The sequence below is a fragment of the Crinia signifera genome, chromosome 7 (assembly GCF_055691185.1).
Source record: "Crinia signifera chromosome 7, ASM5569118v1, whole genome shotgun sequence".
Taxonomy (NCBI): Eukaryota; Metazoa; Chordata; class Amphibia; order Anura; family Myobatrachidae; genus Crinia; species Crinia signifera.
In genome coordinates, this window is record NC_139223.1 from 109,458,295 (window position 1) to 109,479,901 (window position 21,607).

A 21,607-nucleotide genomic window follows, 5' to 3' on the forward strand; every position below is an offset into this window, starting at 1 on the left:
GAGTTACTGGATGAAGGAATACAGTGATGTACAGAAAGAAAGAGTATAGAGAGGTACAGAAGGAAGGTATACAACAGGGTATAGAAAGGAATATTAAAATGTTCAGAAGAAAGGAGTACACAGAGGTACAGAAGAACAGAATCCAATGAGATACAGAAGGGAGGAGTGCAGAGAGGTACAGAAGGGAGGAGTTCAGAGATACAAAAGGGATGAGTACTACAGAGAGGTACAGAAGAGCAGAGATGGGAGAAGTACAGAAGGGAGGAGTACAGAGTGGTACAAAAGAACAGAGTCTGATGAGATATAGAAAGGATGAGCCCAGAGAGGTACAGAGAAACAAAATCCAATGAGGTACAGAAGGGAGGAGTGCAGAGAGGTACAGAAGGGAGGAGTGCAGAGAGGCACAGAAGAACAGAGACTGATGAGATACAAAGGGGATGAATACTACAGAGAGGTACAGAAGAACAGAGACTGGTGAGGTACAGAAGGGAGGAGTACAGAGTGGTACAGAAGAACAGAGTCTGATGAGATACAAAAGGGAGGAGTACAGAGAGGTACAGAAGAACAGAATCCAGAGAGATACAGAAGGGAGGAGTGCAGAGAGGTACAGAAGAACAGAATCCAGAGAGATACAGAAGGGAGGAGACTGAAGAACAAAGACTGGAGAGGTACAGAAGGGAGGAGTACAGAGTGGTACAGAAGAACGGAGTCCAGAGAGGTACTCAAGTCACATGTTCAGGGTGCAAATCTGAGAAGAAAACAGGAAATTACAGGTGGCAGTAATATGCTATCACAATCTCAAATACCTTAATATCTACAGGAGTTCATTATCAATTTATTTGTGACTATCCTAAAGACCCTTTAATTAAATATTTCTCTCCAAGTTTTGATACATAAACCCCCTTTGTTTTCTATTAAGTAGTCAGTAGTCGGAGCTGTACATCAGCATACTTACGCCAATGCATTTGAAGACTGAGGCTAAAATATTCCCTTGTGGAGGATATTTCTTATACATCCCACTCCCACCGACAAACACAACTAGGGGAAAACAGTGAGAGTACAGAGTCAGTGATCAGAAGATGCCCTTACATGACCCACAATCCTGTCTGCATGAAAAAAAAATGATTAACAAAGTATGCATTCATCTGCTCAGTGTATTGGAATTATAAGCGAAAAAAGAGGAGTTTGTTAAGAGTAAAGCTGGGTACACGCTGGAGCACAGGGGATTCATTCCAACATCAGAACATATCCCCTTCAGCCCAGATTGCACTGGAGCAATATTAATGAAGTATGGAATAAACACTGTTCCATCCTTTACATGCTAGTAAAGTCAGTACTTGCATGATGTCGCAAGTAATGGTGGCTTCCAGCACATCAAACCTAGCATAGCAAGTGACTGTTGCCTGAAATGTATTATTCTAGTTCATTCTTAGAGACAAATTCCTTCTTAGCTGGACAAAACCATGTGCACTGCAGGGGGGCAGATGTAACATGCGCAGAGAGATTTAGCTTTGGGTGAGTTCTTTTGTTTCTGTGCAGGGAAAATACTGACCGCTTTATTTTTACACTGCAATATAGATCTCACTTTGAAGAAAAACCCCACCAAAATCGAATTCTCTCTGCACATGTTACATCTGCCCCCCTGCAGTGCACATGGTTTTGTCCAGCTAAGAAGGAATTTGCCTCTAAGAGTGAACTAGAATAAGGCCCTCAATCTCTTGCAGAATCTGAGAGCGATATAGTGCATACAGATGGAGCCCCTCTCATTCAGCTCCAGTGCTCGCCAGAATGTCCCCGCTGGTGAGCACTGGCTGAGAGGGACTCCATTATACTGGGACACATGAGCGTCTTACAAGCACGCACGTGCATCCCAGTCACTTGGCGGCTGGGCGGCGGAATCCTGCCCATCTCCGCTTCAGGAAGACTGGCACGGTTGGGGGGGTGCGGGGAGGCGGCGGGGACTGGCGAGGCGGCGGGGACTGGCGAGGTGGACGGCAATGGGGAGCTCTGTCGGAACAGGGCATGCAACCACCTCATGCGCGCGCCCCCTTACGTCGGATGGTGGGGGCGGGGGGCTGGCGATTCTATCAACAACTAGACCGGCTCCATCTGTACACACTGAAAGTTATCGTTCAGTGACATCTCTACCCAACCCATGCTCCGTACATGCAGTCTCTGATGTAATTGACAGATTGAGCTGCATATACAGATGACGGGGGGTATTTAATGATGCATGGGAGTGCGCATTGTTAACAATGTAGTGGGTACACACAAAGTGATTTTCACTATAGAGTTAATGACTCGTAAGAGTCACCTGCCTAACTTTTGAACATATTACATGAGACCCTATATGAAAACAGAACAAAGTACTTTGTGATTGCAGGTCTCCCTCTAGGTATACTTACTGAGTGCTACAAACATTAAGGCAGCTGGAACCCCAAATGCCAACGCATAACAGTCTCCCCCGAAACACTGGACACCGCCTGCAAGGACAGACAGGAATTATACTTCATAGATAATAATATGAAATGGTTTTTTCTACAGCTGCATGTACATAAAAAAAAACTCAATATGGGGAAAAAGTTGATGGTATTGTCCAAACAAGTTACATGTATTTCTTCCCATTTAGGAGCTTTGGGTGATGGCAGCAATACTGACCTCGAAGAACTGGGGTCACCAAGGTGGATATGAGACTCCCTGCATTAATGGACATGTAGAAGATGGAGAAAAATTTGCTTCTTTCTTTAGCCTAAAAATCCAGAATCACAAATAAGTTATGTGTAACAGAGAGACAAACCTCACATATGGGATGGGATGAGTGGAATGGAAATCTGACTGCGTGCATGGAAATAAATGTATATATTCGCCCATATGTAAGGTTTTGGTACATTCAATCTTACTTGTAGATTTCGGTACTTGTGAATTATCCGGGCTGCCGATTTTGTCCTTAAGTTTGGTTAATTTAAGGACACCCGACCGACGCGATGCCCGCGATTTAGCCCCAAATCGGGGGCATCGCGTCGGTCGTGGCCGTTATAAGGGGCCGCGACGCGATGCCCACGATTTCCCATAGACAGTAATGTTAAAAGACACGATGGACCCGATTTCCCATAGACAGTAATGTTAAAAGACGCGATGGACCCGATTTCCCATAGACAGCAATGTTAAAATAAAATGACAATGTGAAATTGGCCAATATGTTTTTAAAAAAAATGTTTCATGGCCCCCCACCACCGTTAACCCCACCCCGCTATTGACGCCAACCCGAAGCGTGGCGAGCGCAGCGAGCCCGCGAGGGGCGGCGGTACGCGTCCTCCGACCTTTTCATGCCCTACTATCCACTAGGGCGTGGAGTGAGAATAGAATAGTGTGGCGAGCGCAGCGAGCCACCGAGCCCGAAGCGTGGCGAGCGCAGCGAGCCCCGCGAGGGGACGCGGACACCTGTGAAGCCCGCAAGGGCACGCGGATACCTGTGAAGGTGTCCGCGTCCCCTCGCGGGGCTCGCTGCGCTCGCCACGCTTCGGGCTCGGTGGCTCGCTGCGCTCGCCACACTATTCTATTCTCACTCCACGCCCTAGTGGATAGTAGGGCATGAAAAGGTCGGAGGACGCGTACCGCCGCCCCTCGCGGGCTCGCTGCGCTCGCCACGCTTCGGGTTGGCGTCAATAGCGGGGTGGCGTTAACGGTGGTGGGGGGCCATGAAACATTTTTTTTTAAAACATATCCAATGTGAAATGGCCATATTGGGCAATTTCACATTGTCATTTTATTTTAACATTGCTGTCTATGGGAAATCGGGTCCATCGCGTCTTTTAACATTACTGTCTATGGGAAATCGGGTCGGAAATCGGGTCCATCATGTCTTTTAACATTACTGTCTATGGGAAATCGTGGGCATCGCGTCGCGGCTCCTTATAACGGCCACGACCGACGTGATGCCCACGATTTCGGGCGCGATGAAAAAATCGGCAGCCCGGATAACTCACAAGTACCTAGATTTCTACTATGTGCACTTGACACAGACTAATACAAATGATATTCCTGGCCTGTTTGGCCCATAGATGTGTCAATATGCTAATGTGAAAAAATATGTAGATGTGCTAGAAAATCGTCTTGGAATCATTCAGATTGTCCGGAATCAGAAGGATGACCACGAGCACATAAAAACTCTGGATGCTTTTTGCTACATCCATTAACCCTAAGCAGCGTAAATGAATGGCAGTCAATCCACGGATTATTACACAGAGACGTAATCAATGTTTTTATACATCTATCCATTGTTTTAAACTTACAGCCAGTATATATGTCATCCATTTAACTTGATACTGTACATTATTGATTTGTTGCTAACTCTAACATTATAATTGGTTTTCATGTAATCACAGTGACATTTATTTCTTTATAATTTTTATGCTAGGTGGTCACCTGCTATTATATAATTAATTAGAATTGATTTTTAAATAAACATTTATTTTCCATACTAGCTGGAGTTCCCGGCGTTGCCCCGGATTTTAAAAATGTTTGTTTACAAAAATCAATTCAAATACTAAACACTCAGTATAAATAACATTAGTTGTTTTGTTAATTTACTTTAAAGCGCAGCACATTATGCATCTCCTGATATACTTTGTGCTGCTGGGGACCCTGCTACTGACACTATGGCCCTTATTCAGATCTGATCGCAGTACAAATTAGTTCTCAAAATGGGCAAAACCATGTGCACTGCAGGTGGGGCAGATGTAACATGTGCAGAGAGAGTTAGAGTTGGGTGGGGTGTGTTGAAACTGAAATCTAAATTGCAGTGTAAAAATAATGCAGCCAGTATTTACCCTGCACAGAAACAAAATAACTCCCCCAAATCTAACTCTCTCTGCACATGTTACATCTGCCCCACCTGCAGTGCACATGGTTTTCCCCATTTTGAGAACAAATTTGTACTGCAATCAGATCTGAATAAGGGCTTTATATAACTGTGTGGGTTTGTGCTTTTTTTTTTTTTAAAAGCAAAAAACTGCTAAAATTGCAGATTATTTTTTTTTTTTGCTCCTACGCTATTATTAACCTCAATATTATACATTTTCACTCATTCCTAGTCTTTTCTAAACACCTCACACTATTGTTTTTAGGGCAAAGGGTTGCACCGCGGTAGCTGGATAACTATGCTGAGCCACACAAATGGGCGGCACAAACATATGGCTCGTTTAGGGATGGCACTGCAGCGGCAGACAGGATGGCTGTTTAAAAAACTATGCCCCAAAAAGCACATAATGGCAAAAAAAGTGGTGCAAGATGGAATTGTCCTTGGGCCCTCCCACCCACCCTGTAGTACCCTCTCCCAGCTAACAGTCACACAGCAGCAGATACAAAAAAATTGGAAAGTATTTTTAGGAATTTATTTACGTCTGTAACCCTTATTGTCCAAAAAAATTAGATTGATTATTTTACAGCACCGATTATTTTGCAGCACCGGTGTGCACACTGGCGAAGTGAGACTTGTAGTGCCCTCTCCCAGCTAACAGTCACACAACAGCAGACACAGAAAAATTGAAAATGATTATTAAGAAGTCACTAACACTAACACTCAGGCTCAGCAGGTTGTCACTATCTATCTGTCTATCAGGTTGTCACTTAAACTACTACACCATGCAGGTTGTCACTATCAGCAGTGTAGAACTACTACACCACGCAGGTTGTCACTATCAGCAGTGTAGAACTACTACACCACGCAGGTTGTCACTATCAGCAGTGTAGAACTACTACACCACGCAGGTTGTCACTATCAGCAGTGTAGAACTACTACACCACGCAGGTTGTCACTATCAGCAGTGTAGTAGTTAAAACTACTACACCACGCAGGTTGTCACTATCAGCAGTGTAGAACTACTACACCACCCAGGTTGAACTTGTCACTATCAGCAGTGTAGTAGTTAAAATGACTACACCAGGCAGGTTGCACAGCGGGGTGGGAGAATGAGCATGCGGGCGGGGCCAGGGAAGACACTGTTCAATCTCCTAGACTGGAGTTAACACGGCGCCCGCCTGGCGGTCCTTATATACATACTGTATAGTGACATTGTAGTGATGTTGTCCCGATGTTATGTGATTGACAGCGGGAACCTGCGGGCGCGGGAAAGGCGAGATCCGAGTCTGGGTGGGAAAACCCGAACAGGCTTGTGAACGCATACGGATAGGGGTGTGTCCGGATTCCCGAAATCCGGATGCGCACATCTATAATGTGTAACAAGTATGGTGTCAATTGCTGCAGTCTTTCTGGAGTTATGCTGGAACATACATATGAGTGTACAGCAAAAATTGCATTTTTTAATTAATAAAAAATTAACCATAATTTATTCTGATTTGGAATTTTTTTAGTTGCCTCTGTCATGGTTTAATCCACTCGTAATATGATCTTCCCTTGTAAACTGTGGATTTCTTTAGAACCGACAGGAGGACAGACACATTTTCCCATCTATATATTAGAATATGAGAGAAAGATAGATTCAACCCTGAATTTTGTTCAGTTCCGAGATTATCGGCAATCAGTGCATCGGTGTGAGACGCACTGAGCATATGTTGTGATGGGCTGCTTGTATCAGTGGGTGTGATCAGTGATCTTGGTAATTGTAATTTCCATAAAACAAAAATTGTGTTTTTTAATTAACTAAAAATTAACCGTAATTAATTTTGATTTCAAATTGTTTTAGTTGCCTCGGACGTGTTTTAATACACTCGTATGTAAAATTTCACGTTCTTGGCTTGTAAACTGTGGATCTGTATAGAAACAAGACCTTGATAAAGACAGCTGAGTCTGTTGAAAGGCATCGGTGGAGAGACATCTGCTGACATCTGCTTTGTTTTGATACCTGGTCTGCGGTTCATGGCCACATACTGTCGTTCAGCGTCACATATCCATTCCGGACCATATTGGAAGTGACCAGATTGGACGATATTGCCATAAAGATACCTTTATGAGAGGACCTATCGCTGTTTAATTGTGAGTTTTGTACGCCATCTATCAAATGATCTTTGAGCTTTCCTATCCAGAACACATCGGTGTCCCCGATAACATTTAAAGATACCTTGATAGGAGTGTATAGCCCTATCACTGGGTTATTTTCCCCTTGGTTCCTCATTTTTCAATATATCAGTATTTGATATTGTTTTCCTATTCTTTTTTTTGTCCCACTTTGGCATGTTTGTGAGGAATTCTGGTTCTCTACACACTAAGGAAGTGAGGAGATTGATGGACTAACAAGACCCCAGCACCTTTACACATTTTTCTTCATCTTTGCAACATACTATTCTCGAGGAGTTTGGGGTGATCCTCCTCCTCTAATTTGTGTGGCAGCAGGGATCAGGACTGCGCCTTGGAACTATTATCATTTGTTTGTTACAACATTGTTTCCCCCAGCTCACTGAATGGTATTAGTAACCAATCTTGAACACCACATGATAATAGAATTCAGAGAAATTGGTTACATATACCTGCGCAGGTGTATGATATGCCCCCAAGCCACGTCAAGGCTTCTCTGTATATTGGGGGTCCCTAGCGCTATATCTAGGTGCAGGGTGCGGCACCCAATAAAACTAGCATTAGCTAGAAAGACCAGAGCAGCACACCAGTGAAAAACTGTAGTGTTAATAAATATTAGTGGTAAGAAGCCGAAGCTATGTATAGAGAGAGAGAGAAAAAAATGAAATGTAATTAAAATATTAAAGAAATAGTGTTAGTGAGGAAAATAAAAAAAGTGTTAATAGAATGTAAGGGTTTGCAGCACTAGAGCCACCAAGCACCTAGATATAGCGCTAAGAACCCTCAATATACAGAGAAGCCTTGACGTGGCTTTGGGGCATATCATACACCTGCGCAGGTATATGTAACCAATATCTCTGAAATCTATTATCATGTAGTGTTCAAGATTGGTTACTAATACCATTCAGTGAGCTGGGGGGAACTATGTCTTGTTTTACTTACTCAGTATTAACCCCTCCCTTGCATGCACCTAAGTGGTATTACTGAACTAATTGAGCATCTACCACTATCCATATGATTTGTATAGAAAGACAGACGGACACATTTTCGCTTTTATATAGTAGATTATACTGTTTGATGTCTTGTTCAGATATAGATGCACCTGATTACAATTAGTGCAAGACTAGTCTGCTTTGTGCTCGGATTGTCTATGACTAGTTCTGAAGCATACGCAATGCAAACTAATGCAAGGTATGGACCACACAATTGTACCCTGAGCTCTTCATCAGGCCACTATCCTTCCTAGTATTACAAGTGCCCATGTAATGCACTATACACGCATCAGATGCCATACATATAGTCATTACAGTACATTTAAATATTAAATATCCCCAAAGCATCTGGCACTTTAATGCCTCTGATGTTTGCAAAATGGGGAAAAACTAAGAAAATGTGTGATGCATATTCATAAACACAGATGATATAATATGATAGTTGCTATGATTTTTTCCCTATGAAGAATCATTTTGTAGACATAAAATCTTACTTGTTCTTCTTCAAACTGATCCCCTCCAAAGGCAGCCACGCAAGGTTTAATGCCACCTGTGCCAATGGCAATAGCAATCAGGCCTATCATTGATAGAGCTCTGCGAAATAGAGATTGTTGCGTTAAAGTCCTGTCACACTGCACTGACCACATCAATCCCTCTGGGAAAACAATATATCTAAATATCACACCAATGGAATGAATCTGTAATGAAGTTTACTTTATTCTTACTGGATTTATTCAAACTTTTCATTGATTATAAAAGTCCAGCTACATTAGAGAAAGTACCACAAGTTTGCCCATGTAGGAGCCATTTGCTACAGCTGAAATTTGTGCAAACTTAAATTGATGCCTTTAATGCCAATGGTCAATCCTCAAAAGTGAACAGCATTTTAATTTGTTGAACATCTCATTTAATTAGTGTATAAAAGTCAAAGTTTAAACCGAACAGCAAAACGCGAATATGATCTGCAAGCACAAGTTGAGAATAATGAAAATGTACAGAAAACTTTGCCATCAAATTTGATAGGGTAAGATGAGTCTATTGCTGTGTACATACGGTGAGATTTGACATTAGATTTTGACTATATAGTCAAAATCTCATGCAGATCACACGTTTTTTACCTTGCGCTCCCGATGCGCGCTCCCGGGATAGTGCAAATCGAAACCCAGATAGAAAGGTCAGCAATATAGTCAGCAATATAGTGCAAAGTGAATGTAGATTGTATGAATTGTATGTAAATAGTACAGAGATAGCAAAGATTGTATAGCAATCAAATCTTAAGTCAAATAGCAAGGGAATCTCAATGTGTGTACACACCATAAGACGGTCTGCTTGGAGGAGAAAACATACAGTGCATATAACATTCCAAACTTAAAGTTACAGTATAATGTACAAGGACTGTGGTTTTACTTACATATGCAAATCTGTGCTTCCAATGGTAGGAATGGCACCCACAGATTTTATTACGTGACCTATGACGTACAAGATGGACAACCAAAAGATTGTGCTGCAATAACAACATAACAATTGGTCAAGGCTCAAATTGACATAACCAGATACTGTGTGTAGTGAAATTGGGAAACATTTGTCTAAGAATATTGGGTAAAAATATGCATAACTAATATCTGTCTATATCAGGGGTGAATTTATGAAGCTTGGAGAAGTGTTATCTATCCCCATTAAGAACGTTATGAGCAAGGTGATAATGGTTCAGCCAATCAGCTACAATATGTAAATTGACAGGTAAGAGCTGATTGGCTGAACCATTATCACCTTGCTCATAACGTTCTTAATGGGGATAGATAACACTTCTCCAAGCTTCATAAATTCACCCCTCTGTCTTTTACAGTAAAGAACAATATCAAAATGCCTGATTCTATCTATCTATCTATCTATCTATCTATCTATCTATCTATCTATCTATCTATCTATCTATTATGAAAATCGCTTCATTATCAGGAACAAGTTATTAAAAAAAGTTTTTGGAAGTAAGGGTTTGGCCCTAGTGATTTCGGGACACTAGGGACTCTAGGGTGTGATGTACTAACGGCAAAATGCGGTAAAAATCTTGTTTCAGTTTTTTGCCACACTTCCCATATGTACTATGACCTGGTTGCCGGGTTTACAGTACACATGCAAAAGCTGGCATTACCCTATGGAGTTCTTTCCCCCATAGCCACCATATAACTTTTCACATGTGCAGTAAGTGATGACTTAATCAAGTTAATTGGATGAAGTGCGGATATCACTTCCATAATTAGAATTCCTTGCGCATAAGAATGCTGTGTGTGTGTGTGTGTGTGTGTGTGTGTGTGTGTGTGTAAAACCACCTACATAGTTTTTTTTAATAAAATAATTAAAAAATACTTTTTACACTTTGTTAAATAAAAAAAAAATGCAGTTTCTAAGCAGAATTTGGAAAAAAAGGATGAAAAATGATGATGAATTTCGGACAGTCCTTTTAGTGTGCCATTCATGGAATAATGGGTAGGTGGGGAAAACTTTAACTCCCTAAAAAAAAATCACCAATTTAGAACATTCTCAGAGATGCAGGTGATCTGGCCTTTGCCATAACATCTCATAAAAGTATGCGATCTGTGGGAAATGCATGGAAGCAAAACATTTAAAACATCAAAATACATAAATACATATACACTATTTTGCTGTGAAATTAGCAAAACTCCATTAAGTAGTATTAGAAAGTAATAGTGGCAGGGACTTGCAGCTAGCACCTTATTTCACAAACCCACAAATGTTCTGAATGTGCAGCACAGAGGTTATCCAGGGCTGCAGAATGGAACTGTGTATCACAAATGTCCCCATCTAATTGTACCATTTGTCTGAATCATCCCTAAGCCGTAAGTAACAATTATAGGTGGGAAAACTGTTTGTTTCTGTAAATAAATAGTAGAAATGTTTATTGTACAGGAGGCTGGGAAAAACCTTACTTGAACTTCCCTAGCCAAGTGTCAGCGATGGGGGCTCCGATAATTGGTGTAAAGTAGCAAAGACTAGAGAAGGCGTGGTAGACTGTGGTAGACAAGTTCTCATCCCAATGGAGATAGTTGAGGAAGTATAAAGTGAGGACAGCTGGAAACAAATAAAACAATGTTACTTTTAAATACACAACAATAAAGGTATTCTTTAACACAGGTAATTTTATTTATCTATCTATATATATCTATCTATCTATCTATCTATCTATCTCAATTAATGTTCTAAGAAAGAGTGTGACACCCAGGACTTTGGGGAATGCCCCTTGTGCTGTCCAGGCTAGGAGTAGCCTGTTTTTCCCCAACATATGGCACTTACGGTGCCCCTCGGAGGGTTGCTAAGCAACCAAACCTGTGCAGCCTTGGGAAGCAGGACCCTGAAGGGTTAACCCTGCCTCTGTAGAAAGGCGCGAAAAGGGGTGCCCTGCGATTGGAGGACAGCAGGAGCGCGAAGGAGAGGAAGGTGTGTGTGGTTACTGGCAGGAGAGAGAGACAGCGTGCCTAGCAGAAGAGGAGAAATAACGTGCAGAGGACGAGAGAGTGCCCAGCGCTCACCTGACCAGCGTGTCCAGACGCCCGCCGAGAAGCCAGCGAGGACAGAGCGGCGGTGATTGACGGCGCGACCTCAAAGCACCCAGCAGCAGCGCGGGCAGCGTACGTCATCCGCGCCCGGCTGCCGAAGAGAAGAGGAGACGGTTGACGCTGGTCTGACGCGTCCAACCATCCCGCGGAGACCGGACGGCAGCCTGCAGCTTCCACTGCGATCCCCTCCCGCGACCCGGTGCCAGCGACAGCGGCGGACGAAGAGGAGAAGCCCCCGCCGCAGCTCCAGTCGTCCCAAGGGCCCCGCAGTAGACCCCGGCCGGCAAGCGCCGCACCACAAACGTAAGTGCTGCCTAGAAGCCTAGGACTGCACCCCAGCACCCGGCCCACTCCAGCCAGCACCCCAGTGAAGTGGCCCTGCAGATCACCAGACCTCCATCTCCCAGCGTGACAATACCCGCAGCCAGAGAGCCCGGCTGCACCCAGCAGAGCCACAGTAGGTGCCACACCAGCAGCCCTGACCCCAGCCACCACAGCTCCCAGCTTCTGCCACCAAGCCACACGGTGGGCAGTACATTTCGTCTCCAGCCTCACTAAGCAGCTCTCACCCCTATAGGCTGGGAAGATTTCCCCTCTGTACTTTGTAGTCTGCCAGGTGATAATTACACGCCACAGAGACTCCCTTCAGTAGGCTCAGGACCACCCTAGCGTCCCCATAGTGACAGCTTATACATAGTGGAGTAAACCTGCAAAAAGGGTGCTTTTGGAGATCATTAAACTTACAGCGCCATCTTGTGGCTAGAGGTGGGACTTATCCTGTCAGTTCCAAAGGAAATCCCAAAGTTACTTATTTCTTTTCGGGACAGTGTTCTCTCTGGGGCTACCATTAGACCCCCACGGAGGATTGTTCTTTCATGTTATAAGAACCCTGCGCAGTAGGAACATAGAGGCCTCCAACGGACCCCGAAATCTGCATGCACCGGTCTGCCTTAGAGGCAGTAGATTATGTTAGAAACCTGGGTACCCAGTAAACATAGGATTGTTTAGAGTGCTATTGTGTGACGTTATTTTATACTGTGAAGTTACTGAGCTGATAATTCTGTGTGTTTCCATGTGACTTCTAAGTTGCCTTGTATTGTTATCATTGATAATTGCCTTTTAGGGTAGCCCTGCCTAAACTGTGGCATCCTCCCCTTCGAGGACACGACTGCCTCACCCGCGTGCCTAACTTTTATTAAACCAAATCCTTCTGCAACGCCCTGTGGTTGCATACGTTGCACGGGGTCATTCAGTCCTGTCCGTAAAGGAGACAGCCGCTAGAAAATAAGTAAGGTTTTAGAGTGTAACCATTATAGGAGAAGGTACCCGTTAGTTAGCCGCCCTCAGAGGTAGATTCTAGCACGAGTGGAAGTAGCTTACGCTAGACCAGTATATGTTTGTTGTGCTTAGCCTATTTGCATTGTGTTGCATTATAGAGTGAAGGGTATTGTGGTAGACCTGCCGGCTACCGTGTTACAATCTTTAATTGCACTATAAATAAACACCCTTGAACCGTTACTCAAGCCTCATTCCTGTCTCGGCCGAGCCTCAAGTAAGAAGAATACACGGTGATCAAGCTCCTGAAGTCTAGATAAAGGTAAAGGGTTACTGGCCGCCTTTTCCGGTGCACCACATCTAACTTTGGCGTCACGAACAGGATCGGAAAAATGTCGGAAGACGGTACCCCAACACCATCACCCCGCAGACGTCTCCCACCACTACCGGAAGACAAAGAACCGCCAAAAGCAGCGGCGGCACAGATCACGATGCCCTACTACTTCGGGGCCACGTGGCTTCTCACATTCTCTGGAGATACGCGGACGAAAGGCACAAGCACTTTCAAGGCATTCAAGGACCGCATGAAATCAACGTTTACCCTATACCAACTGAACGAAGAACAAAGCAAAGAAATACTGCTGGCACAACTGAGAGGGTCCGCCCTGAGAGAAGTAAAATCATGGTCAAAAGGCGACAAGGAGACGGCGGACAAGATCTTGAAAAAACTGGCAAAGATCTTCGATGCCAAAACCGTGCCAATGCTGAAGAGCAGGTTATATGCCAGGAAGCAGAAACAGGGAGAATCCTTGCGTGATTTCGCACTGGCATTACATGAGGCCATGAAGGCAGTCCAAGCCGCAGACCCAAGAGAAGTGCAACTGGCAGACGAAATGCTGATAGACCTCTTCGTAGAAGGGGCGAGAGAAGAGACCACCCGCGCCCAGCTCCGAATGATAAAGCGACAAGAACAAGGCTGCACCTTCGAGGAACTCAAAGAATCAGCACTACAGGTGTTGGAAAAAATCCAGAATGAAGAGCCGGAAGAAGGAGCTACGGCGGGAGAAGAAGAGGCGGAGGACCACTGGGAAGCCAGACACCAGGGACCTGGTAGTGCGAAGAAGAGAACAGTACTTCAAGAAGCGCAATCGCCGGCAGGCCCAGATCCATTGTCCGCTATAAATAGCAAGCTCACAGAATTGACTCTAAACATCGCCAGAATGGGGCAAAGGCTGGAGCAGAGCGAAGCTAGACAAAATGAGTGGCGCCCGCGAAGAGAAAGAGGAGGAGGAAGACCGCGGTGGAGTACGCCCAGAGAATCGGGAAGACGATCGACCGACCGGTTCGACGAAGAAGGCAGACCAATCTGCCGGAGATGTAACCAAAGCGGCCACGTTGAGAGAAACTGCCCTCAGGGCGATTTAAACGGGGAGACCCCGAGGAGGAGGACCGACCCTCGGGAGGAGACCCGCTACTAGGTCCCCCGAAAGAAGACTGGTGGCCTCACTTTGTAGGGAAGTGCCCCCACATCAGTGTGGAGATCGATGGGATGACAATGGAGGCGCTACTGGACACTGGCTCTCAAGTTTCAACCATCAAGCTGGAGGAATTTGACCGCCACTGGCCTAGAGAGAACATTGTCGCACCCCCCACCACTTGGCTCCACCTGTTGGCAAGTAATGGTCAACCCATCGACTATCAAGGCTACTGGGAGACAGATGTCAAGATAGGCAAAACCACCCTACAGAGACAAGGCTGCCTAGTCACGACCGCCCATTGTGGACACCTGCCCCCGATGATCCTGGGGATGAATATCCTCAAACACTGTCCAGAAGAGATGGTCGAGGCCCTGAAGAAAGGGATGAGGACAGCTGGCCCTAGAGAGAAAAAGACGATGCAGCGGACGATGCGGGTTCTGGAAGGACAACAGAGATTCACAGACGACCGAGGCGAAGTCGGCAAAGCTCAGGTTGCAGACCGACGACCGATCCTGCTCCTGCCTAATTCGGAACACATCATCTGGTGTAAGGCCAGGATTGGCCCAGGAGGAGGAGCATACGATGCCATCCTGGAACCTTATGAACATGACGGCCACCCACCGTTTGCTGTGGCCAGAACGTTGGCTCGAGTCCAGGACGGTAGGGTACCGGTCCGAATTGTCAATCCTCACAATTACCCGATCAAGCTCCATCAACATTGCCCAGTCGCCCGAATCTTCCAGGTCGACTTCCAGGACGTGGTTGGGCATAACGTGACCTCCGTGACGGACGGCGAGGGAAACGAGGAGAGCCCACCAGATGGGTGTGGTGAGAAAGTGTGGTGGGAAGACATCAAAATAGGAGGCCCCGACACCACCGACCCAGAACGCCAAGGCGTCCTCGAGATCATCAGGAGGAATGCAGTGGCGTTTAGCCAAAGCCCGTCCGATTTCGGAAGAACGAAGGATGTGTGCCACTACATCTCGACAGGGACCAACCATCCCATCAAGGAGAGACATCGGCCTATCCCTCCCGCAATGTACCAGCCGGTGAGGAAGATGATTGACGAGATGAAGGAAGCGGGAGTCGTACGAGAGAGCCATAGCCCGTGGGCCTCTCCGATAGTCATCGTGAAAAAGAAAGACGGCAGTCTACGGTTTTGCGTTGACTATCGCAAGCTCAACGCGGTGACTCACAAAGACGCCTATCCACTGCCCCGCATAGAGGAGTCGCTGACAGCGTTGAAGACCGCGGCCTTCTTCTCCACGTTGGACCTCATGAGTGGGTACTGGCAGGTCCCGATGGCCCCCGAAGACATGCAGAAGACCGCGTTCACGACGCCGATGGGACTCTTCGAATTCGAAAGGATGCCTTTCGGATTGTGCAATGCGCCCGCCACGTTCCAACGGCTGATGGAGCATTGTCTGGGCCACCACAACTTCGAAATGATATTGTTCTACCTAGACGATGTTATCATATTCTCAAGGACCTACGAAGAGCATCTCCAGCACCTAGAAGAGGTATTCCGGCTGCTAGCCAAGTCTGGGTTGAAGCTAAAACCCGCAAAGTGTCACCTCCTCAAGCCTGAAGTAGCCTACCTGGGGCATATCGTCGGTGCACAGGGCGTGAGACCAGACCCCGATAAGATTCGGGTCGTCCGAGACTGGCCAGTGCCCCGCTCGGTGCGGGAGGTGAGGAGCTTCCTCGGCTTCGCCGGCTACTATCGCCGATTCGTAGAGGGCTTCGCCGGCATCTCCGCTCCACTCCACGAACTGCTGAGAGGAAAGTCTGGGCAAGAGAGAAAGGGGTCTGCCCCGGTCGATTGGGGGCCCGAGCAACAGCAGGCATTCGAGCAGTTAAAAGCCTCTTTGACGAATACCCCTTTGTTGGCTTATCCCGACTACGAGAAGCCTTTTCAAGTATACACAGATGCGAGCCACAGAGGACTGGGAGCGGTCCTGTCCCAGATACAGGACGGGAAGGAAAGGGTGATCGCGTATGCCAGCAGGGGACTCCGCAAGACCGAGCGCAACTGCGAGAATTACAGCACCTTCAGACTCGAGTTGCTTGCCCTGATCTGGGCCGTCACTGAAAAGTTTAAGAATTACCTCGCCGCAACACCCTTCGTCATCATGACGGACAATAACCCTCTGACCCACCTGACCACCGCTCAGCTAGGGGCCATGGAGCAACGCTGGGTCTCCCGCCTCGCCAATTTTCGATATACAGTGTCCTACAGAAGTGGCAAAGAGAACGGGAACGCAGACGCCCTCTCCCGCCTCCCGGTGGAAGATGTGGCCGAAGAGGGTGGAGAGGTTGCCGAAGAACTGGAAGCTCCGCTCTTCCAGGCCGAGAGGAGAACTCTGGTCTATGCCGAACCTCTGTTGGTTGCCGCCAATCAAACCGATACCGCCCCCACCTTTGGGACGCCTGAGGTAGACTGGGTTGAAGTTCAACAGAAGAGCCCGGTGATTCAAGACCTCTCCCGCCTCCTTCGACGACGCTGTGGCCTGACTGAAGAACAGAGACAGGCAGCAGACCCTGATTTGGTGAAGCTACTAAGACACCGAGGCCGGCTGCAGAAACGGCAGGGCCTACTTGTACGAGTTAGTCTCCACCCAGGAACTCACCAGACCACCACGCAAGTGATCGTCCCACGGCAACAGGCCATTAGATTACTCGAAGCATACCACGATGCCTCCGGCCACTTCGGCACGCAAAAGACTGAAGCAGTCTTAAGGACCAGGTTCTTCTGGATCGGCATGCGGGAAGACATCGAGCAGTGGTGCCAGAAGTGCGTGCCTTGTAGCCTCAAACGACATCCAGAGGCCAGCGAAAAGGACCCCTTACATCCCATCAAGAGCACCTACCCCCTCGAATTGGTGGCCCTTGACCACATAAAACTGGAGCCCAGCTCAAGTGGACACACTTATGCCTTGACAATGACCGATCACTATACCAAATTCCTGGTGGTGGTACCAGTTCGCGACTTGACAGCCAAGACAACGGCCGAACTGTTCTGGAAGCACTTTGTGAAGCCGTACGGGTATCCAGACAGAGTGTTGACCGACCAAGGGCCCGCTTTCAACTCGCAGCTGTTCCATGAGTTGTGCTCCACCTACGGCTGTAAGAAGGTCCAGACCACGGCATATCACCCCCAGGGCAACGGACAGTGCGAGAGGGCCAATAGGACCATCTTGGGGATGCTCCGGAGTCTTTCTACAGAACAACGCACTCGCTGGCCGACCCTACTCCCCGAGCTCACCTACATATATAACAATGTAGAACATTGCTCCACGGGGTTTACCCCCTACTACCTCCTGTTTGGCCGACGGGGAAAGCTGCCAAAGGACCTGGAGCTGTCACCCGGCCTAGACAACCAGCCCCGCTTACAACAAAGTTGGGTGCAAGAACACCAGCAAAGGATGGAGAACGCTCGGGAGATCGTAGAGAAGAGGATGGAAGCAGCGCACGTCAGACACGAGACCGACTACAACGCTAATGCTCGTCCCACGCCACTCCAGATAGGCGACAGGGTCTGGAAAAGGAAGCACCATCGGTCAAGCAAACTCGATACAATGTGGGAGACCGCCCCATACACCGTGCTTCGCATCCCAGATGGAGACGTCTACACTTACCAGATCCAACGCAACCTTGGTGGGCCTGTCCTCACCGTATCGAGAAATCAACTAAAGTTGTGCATCGAGGGACCCCCATCCGAAGAAGAAGACTCCTCTGACCAAGAACCCATTGAACTCGCTGAACCCATTCCTCTCCATGACTCAATGGAACTGTTGTTGTTCATGAGCGGGTCTATACCGAGACAACTAGTACAGACTGTACACCATGGAAGCCCTGCACGGCCAGTAACTGAAGATCCGGCGGATCCTGCCGACGCTCCTGTTGTCCACCGTACTCCCGTCAGGGAAGTCCGAAGATCTGAGCGGTGCACAAGAGGAGTGTTACCACTCCGCTACAGAATGTAAACAGTACTGTACTACCAAATTCCTTTTGTAAATATGTATATAGAAGTTGCGTAGAGTATTAAGATTTGTCTGACATTTGCCATTTACCATGACCCTTGTGAAAAGACATTTCAGGGCCTTATCTTCTTGTATTTGTGTTCCGGACTTTATCCTGGACTTTGTGTGAACAATTAAATTGATGCCCGGGGACTGGCATCATTCTAGCAGGGGGACATGTGACACCCAGGACTTTGGGGAATGCCCCTTGTGCTGTCCAGGCTAGGAGTAGCCTGTTTTTTCCCCAACATATGGCACTTACGGTGCCCCTCAGAGGGTTGCTAAGCAACCAAACCTGTGCAGCCTTGGGAAGCAGGACCCTGAAGGGTTAACCCTGCCTCTGTAGAAAGGCGCGAAAAGGGGTGCCCTGCGATTGGAGGACAGCAGGAGCGCGAAGGAGAGGGAGGAGATTGCTGTGGCACGGGAGAAGGTGTGTGCGGTTACCGGCAGGAGAGAGAGACAGCGTGCCTAGCAGAAGAGGAGAAATAACGTGCAGAGGACGAGAGAGTGCCCAGCGCTCACCTGACCAGCGTGTCCAGACGCCCGCCGAGAAGCCAGCGAGGACAGAGCGGCGGTGATTGACGGCGCGACCTCAAAGCACCCAGCAGCAGCGCGGGCAGCGTACGTCATCCGCGCCCGGCTGCCGAAGAGAAGAGGAGACGGATGACGCTGGTCTGACGCGTCCAACCATCCCGCGGAGACCCGACGGCAGCCTGCAGCTTCCACTGCGATCCCCTCCCGCGACCCGGTGCCAGCGACAGCGGCGGACGAAGAGGAGAAGCCCCCGCCGCAGCTCCAGTCGTCCCAAGGGCCCCGCAGTAGACCCCGGCCGGCAGGCGCCGCACCACAAACGTAAGTGCTGCCTAGAAGCCTAGGTCTGCACCCCAGCACCCGGCCCACTCCAGCCAGCACCCCAGTGAAGTGCACCCAGCAGAGCCACAGTAGGTGCCACACCAGCAGCCCTGACCCCAGCCACCACAGCTCCCAGCTTCTGCCACCAAGCCCCACGGTGGGCAGTACATTTCGCCTCCAGCCTCACTAAGCAGCTCTCACCCCTATAGGCTGGGAAGATTTCCCCTCTGTACTTTGTAGTCCGCCAGGTGATAATTACACGCCACAGAGACTCCCTTCAGTAGGCTCAGGACCACCCTAGTGTCCCCATAGTGACAGCTTATACATAGTGGAGTAAACCTGCAAAAAGGGTGCTTTTGGAGATCATTAAACTTACAGCGCCATCTTGTGGCTAGAGGTGGGACTTATCCTGTCAGTTCCAAAGGAAATCCCAAAGTTACTTATTTCTATTCGGGACAGTGTTCTCTCTGGGGCTACCATTAGACCCCCACGGAGGATTGTTCTTTTATGTTATAAGAACCCTGCGCAGTAGGAACATAGAGGCCTCCAACGGACCCCGAAATCCGTGTGCACCGGTCTGCCTTAGAGGCAGTAGATTATGTTAAAAACCTTGGTACCGAGTAAGCATAGGATTGTTTAGAGTGCTATTGTGTGACGTTATTTTATAATGTGAAGTTACTGAGCTGATAATTCTGTGTGTTTCCATGTGACTTCTAAGTTGCCTTGTATTGTTATCATTGATAATTGCCTTTTAGGGTAGCCCTGCCTAAACTGTGGCATCCTCCCCTTCGAGGACACGACTGCCTCACCCGCGTGCCTAACTTTTATTAAACCAAATCCTTCTGCAACGCCCTGTGGTTGCATACGTTGCACGGGGGTCATTCAGTCCTGTCCGTAAAGGAGACAGCCGCTAGAAAATAAGTAAGGTTTTAGAGTGTAACCGTTATAGGAGAAGGTACCCGTTAGTTAGCCGCCCTCAGAGGTAGATTCTAGCACGAGTGGAAGTAGCTTACGCTAGACCAGTATATGTTTGTTGTGCTTAGCCTATTTGCATTGTGTTGCATTATAGAGTGAAGGGTATTGTGGTAGACCTGCCGGCTACCGTGTTACAATCTTTAATTGCACTATAAATAAACACCCTTGAACCGTTACTCTAGCCTCATTCCTGTCTCGGCCGCGCCTCAAGTAAGAAGAATACACCGTGATCAAGCTCCTGAAGTCTAGATAAAGGCAAAGGGTTACTGGCCGCCTTTTCCGGTGCACCACAAGAGCATGGGATCTGCAGTCAAAAAAGTTGATGATTACTATGTCACATTCATAATGTTGACACAAAATGTTGATAGTTATGATGGAAATATGGAGAGATATGTCAACACAGTGAAAATGCCAACATTAGCATTCAGGTTAGAGATATTTTATAAACTCAGCAGAATGATATTGTATTTGACAATTGGTTCCCAGGCCCACCCTTTAATATCTTTTTGTGTCTAAATATATCATGGGTGTCTAAATGTGGAAACAACTTTTGCAAGATTGCACAGCAGGTGCTGTATACACTATATTGCTTGCCCGGGAGATAAATAAAAATCATTGATGACATTGGATCCTTTGCAATTATTCACCTTAACTCTTTGATAATAGCTTCTATCAAACATGATACAGTCCCAATTATTTATTTATTATTTATTAACAGTTTCTTATATAGCGCACACATATTCCACAGCGCTTTACAGAGAACATTTGAACATTCACATCAGTCCCTGCCCCAATGGAGATTACAGTCTATATTCCCTACCACATGTACATGCACACACATTCATTCTAGGGTTAATTTTGTTGGGAGCCAATTAGCCTACCAGTATATTTTTGGATTATGGGAGGAAACCGGAATACCCGGCGGAAGCCCACGCAAGCACGGGGGGAATATACAAACGTGTGTTTTGGGGGATTTAGCCGTAAATATTGAATGATAAATGGGCGCCTCTATGGGATACTGCTTGGAAGTGAATCCATAACCGAGAAGGACCACCCAGCCTGACTTATCAGTAGGTTGAAATTTCCCCTGAACTATACCTATCTAATCGCTCTTTTCGTTTCTTTAGTGCTCGCTTCTCTGATTCTACCTCCTCTACTTTACCTCTATCAGTTGGAGCATCACCAGGCTCAGTCTCTGCTTTTCTCAATCTATCCCTCCTCTCTTGGCAAACGAATCAGCTCTTTTGGGTTTCAGTATCATCTGTATGCTCATGATACTCAAATCTATCTATCTTTCCCTGAATTGTTACTATCAGGATTGCTTTGTGTCTCTGAATGCCTTTCTGCCATTTCATATTGGATGTCATCTCCAGGGGCGGATTGGGAATTAAAAGCAGCCCGGGAAATA

General features: G+C 46.9%; 1 protein-coding gene across 1 annotated transcript in view; it reads right to left on the reverse strand.

The window, feature by feature from the left end:
- Window positions 1-21,607, reverse strand: part of SLC15A2 (solute carrier family 15 member 2) — a 101,891-nt gene that overhangs the window by 51,042 nt on the left and 29,242 nt on the right. The window contains exons 4-9 of the mRNA XM_083153613.1: window positions 10,971-11,112; window positions 9,437-9,529; window positions 8,520-8,619; window positions 2,659-2,749; window positions 2,406-2,483; window positions 956-1,038 (exon numbers count right to left, since the gene is read on the reverse strand). Of these exons, the coding sequence (XP_083009739.1) occupies window positions 956-1,038; window positions 2,406-2,483; window positions 2,659-2,749; window positions 8,520-8,619; window positions 9,437-9,529; window positions 10,971-11,112 (587 nt within the window). The remainder of the gene's footprint in view (window positions 1-955; window positions 1,039-2,405; window positions 2,484-2,658; window positions 2,750-8,519; window positions 8,620-9,436; window positions 9,530-10,970; window positions 11,113-21,607) is intronic.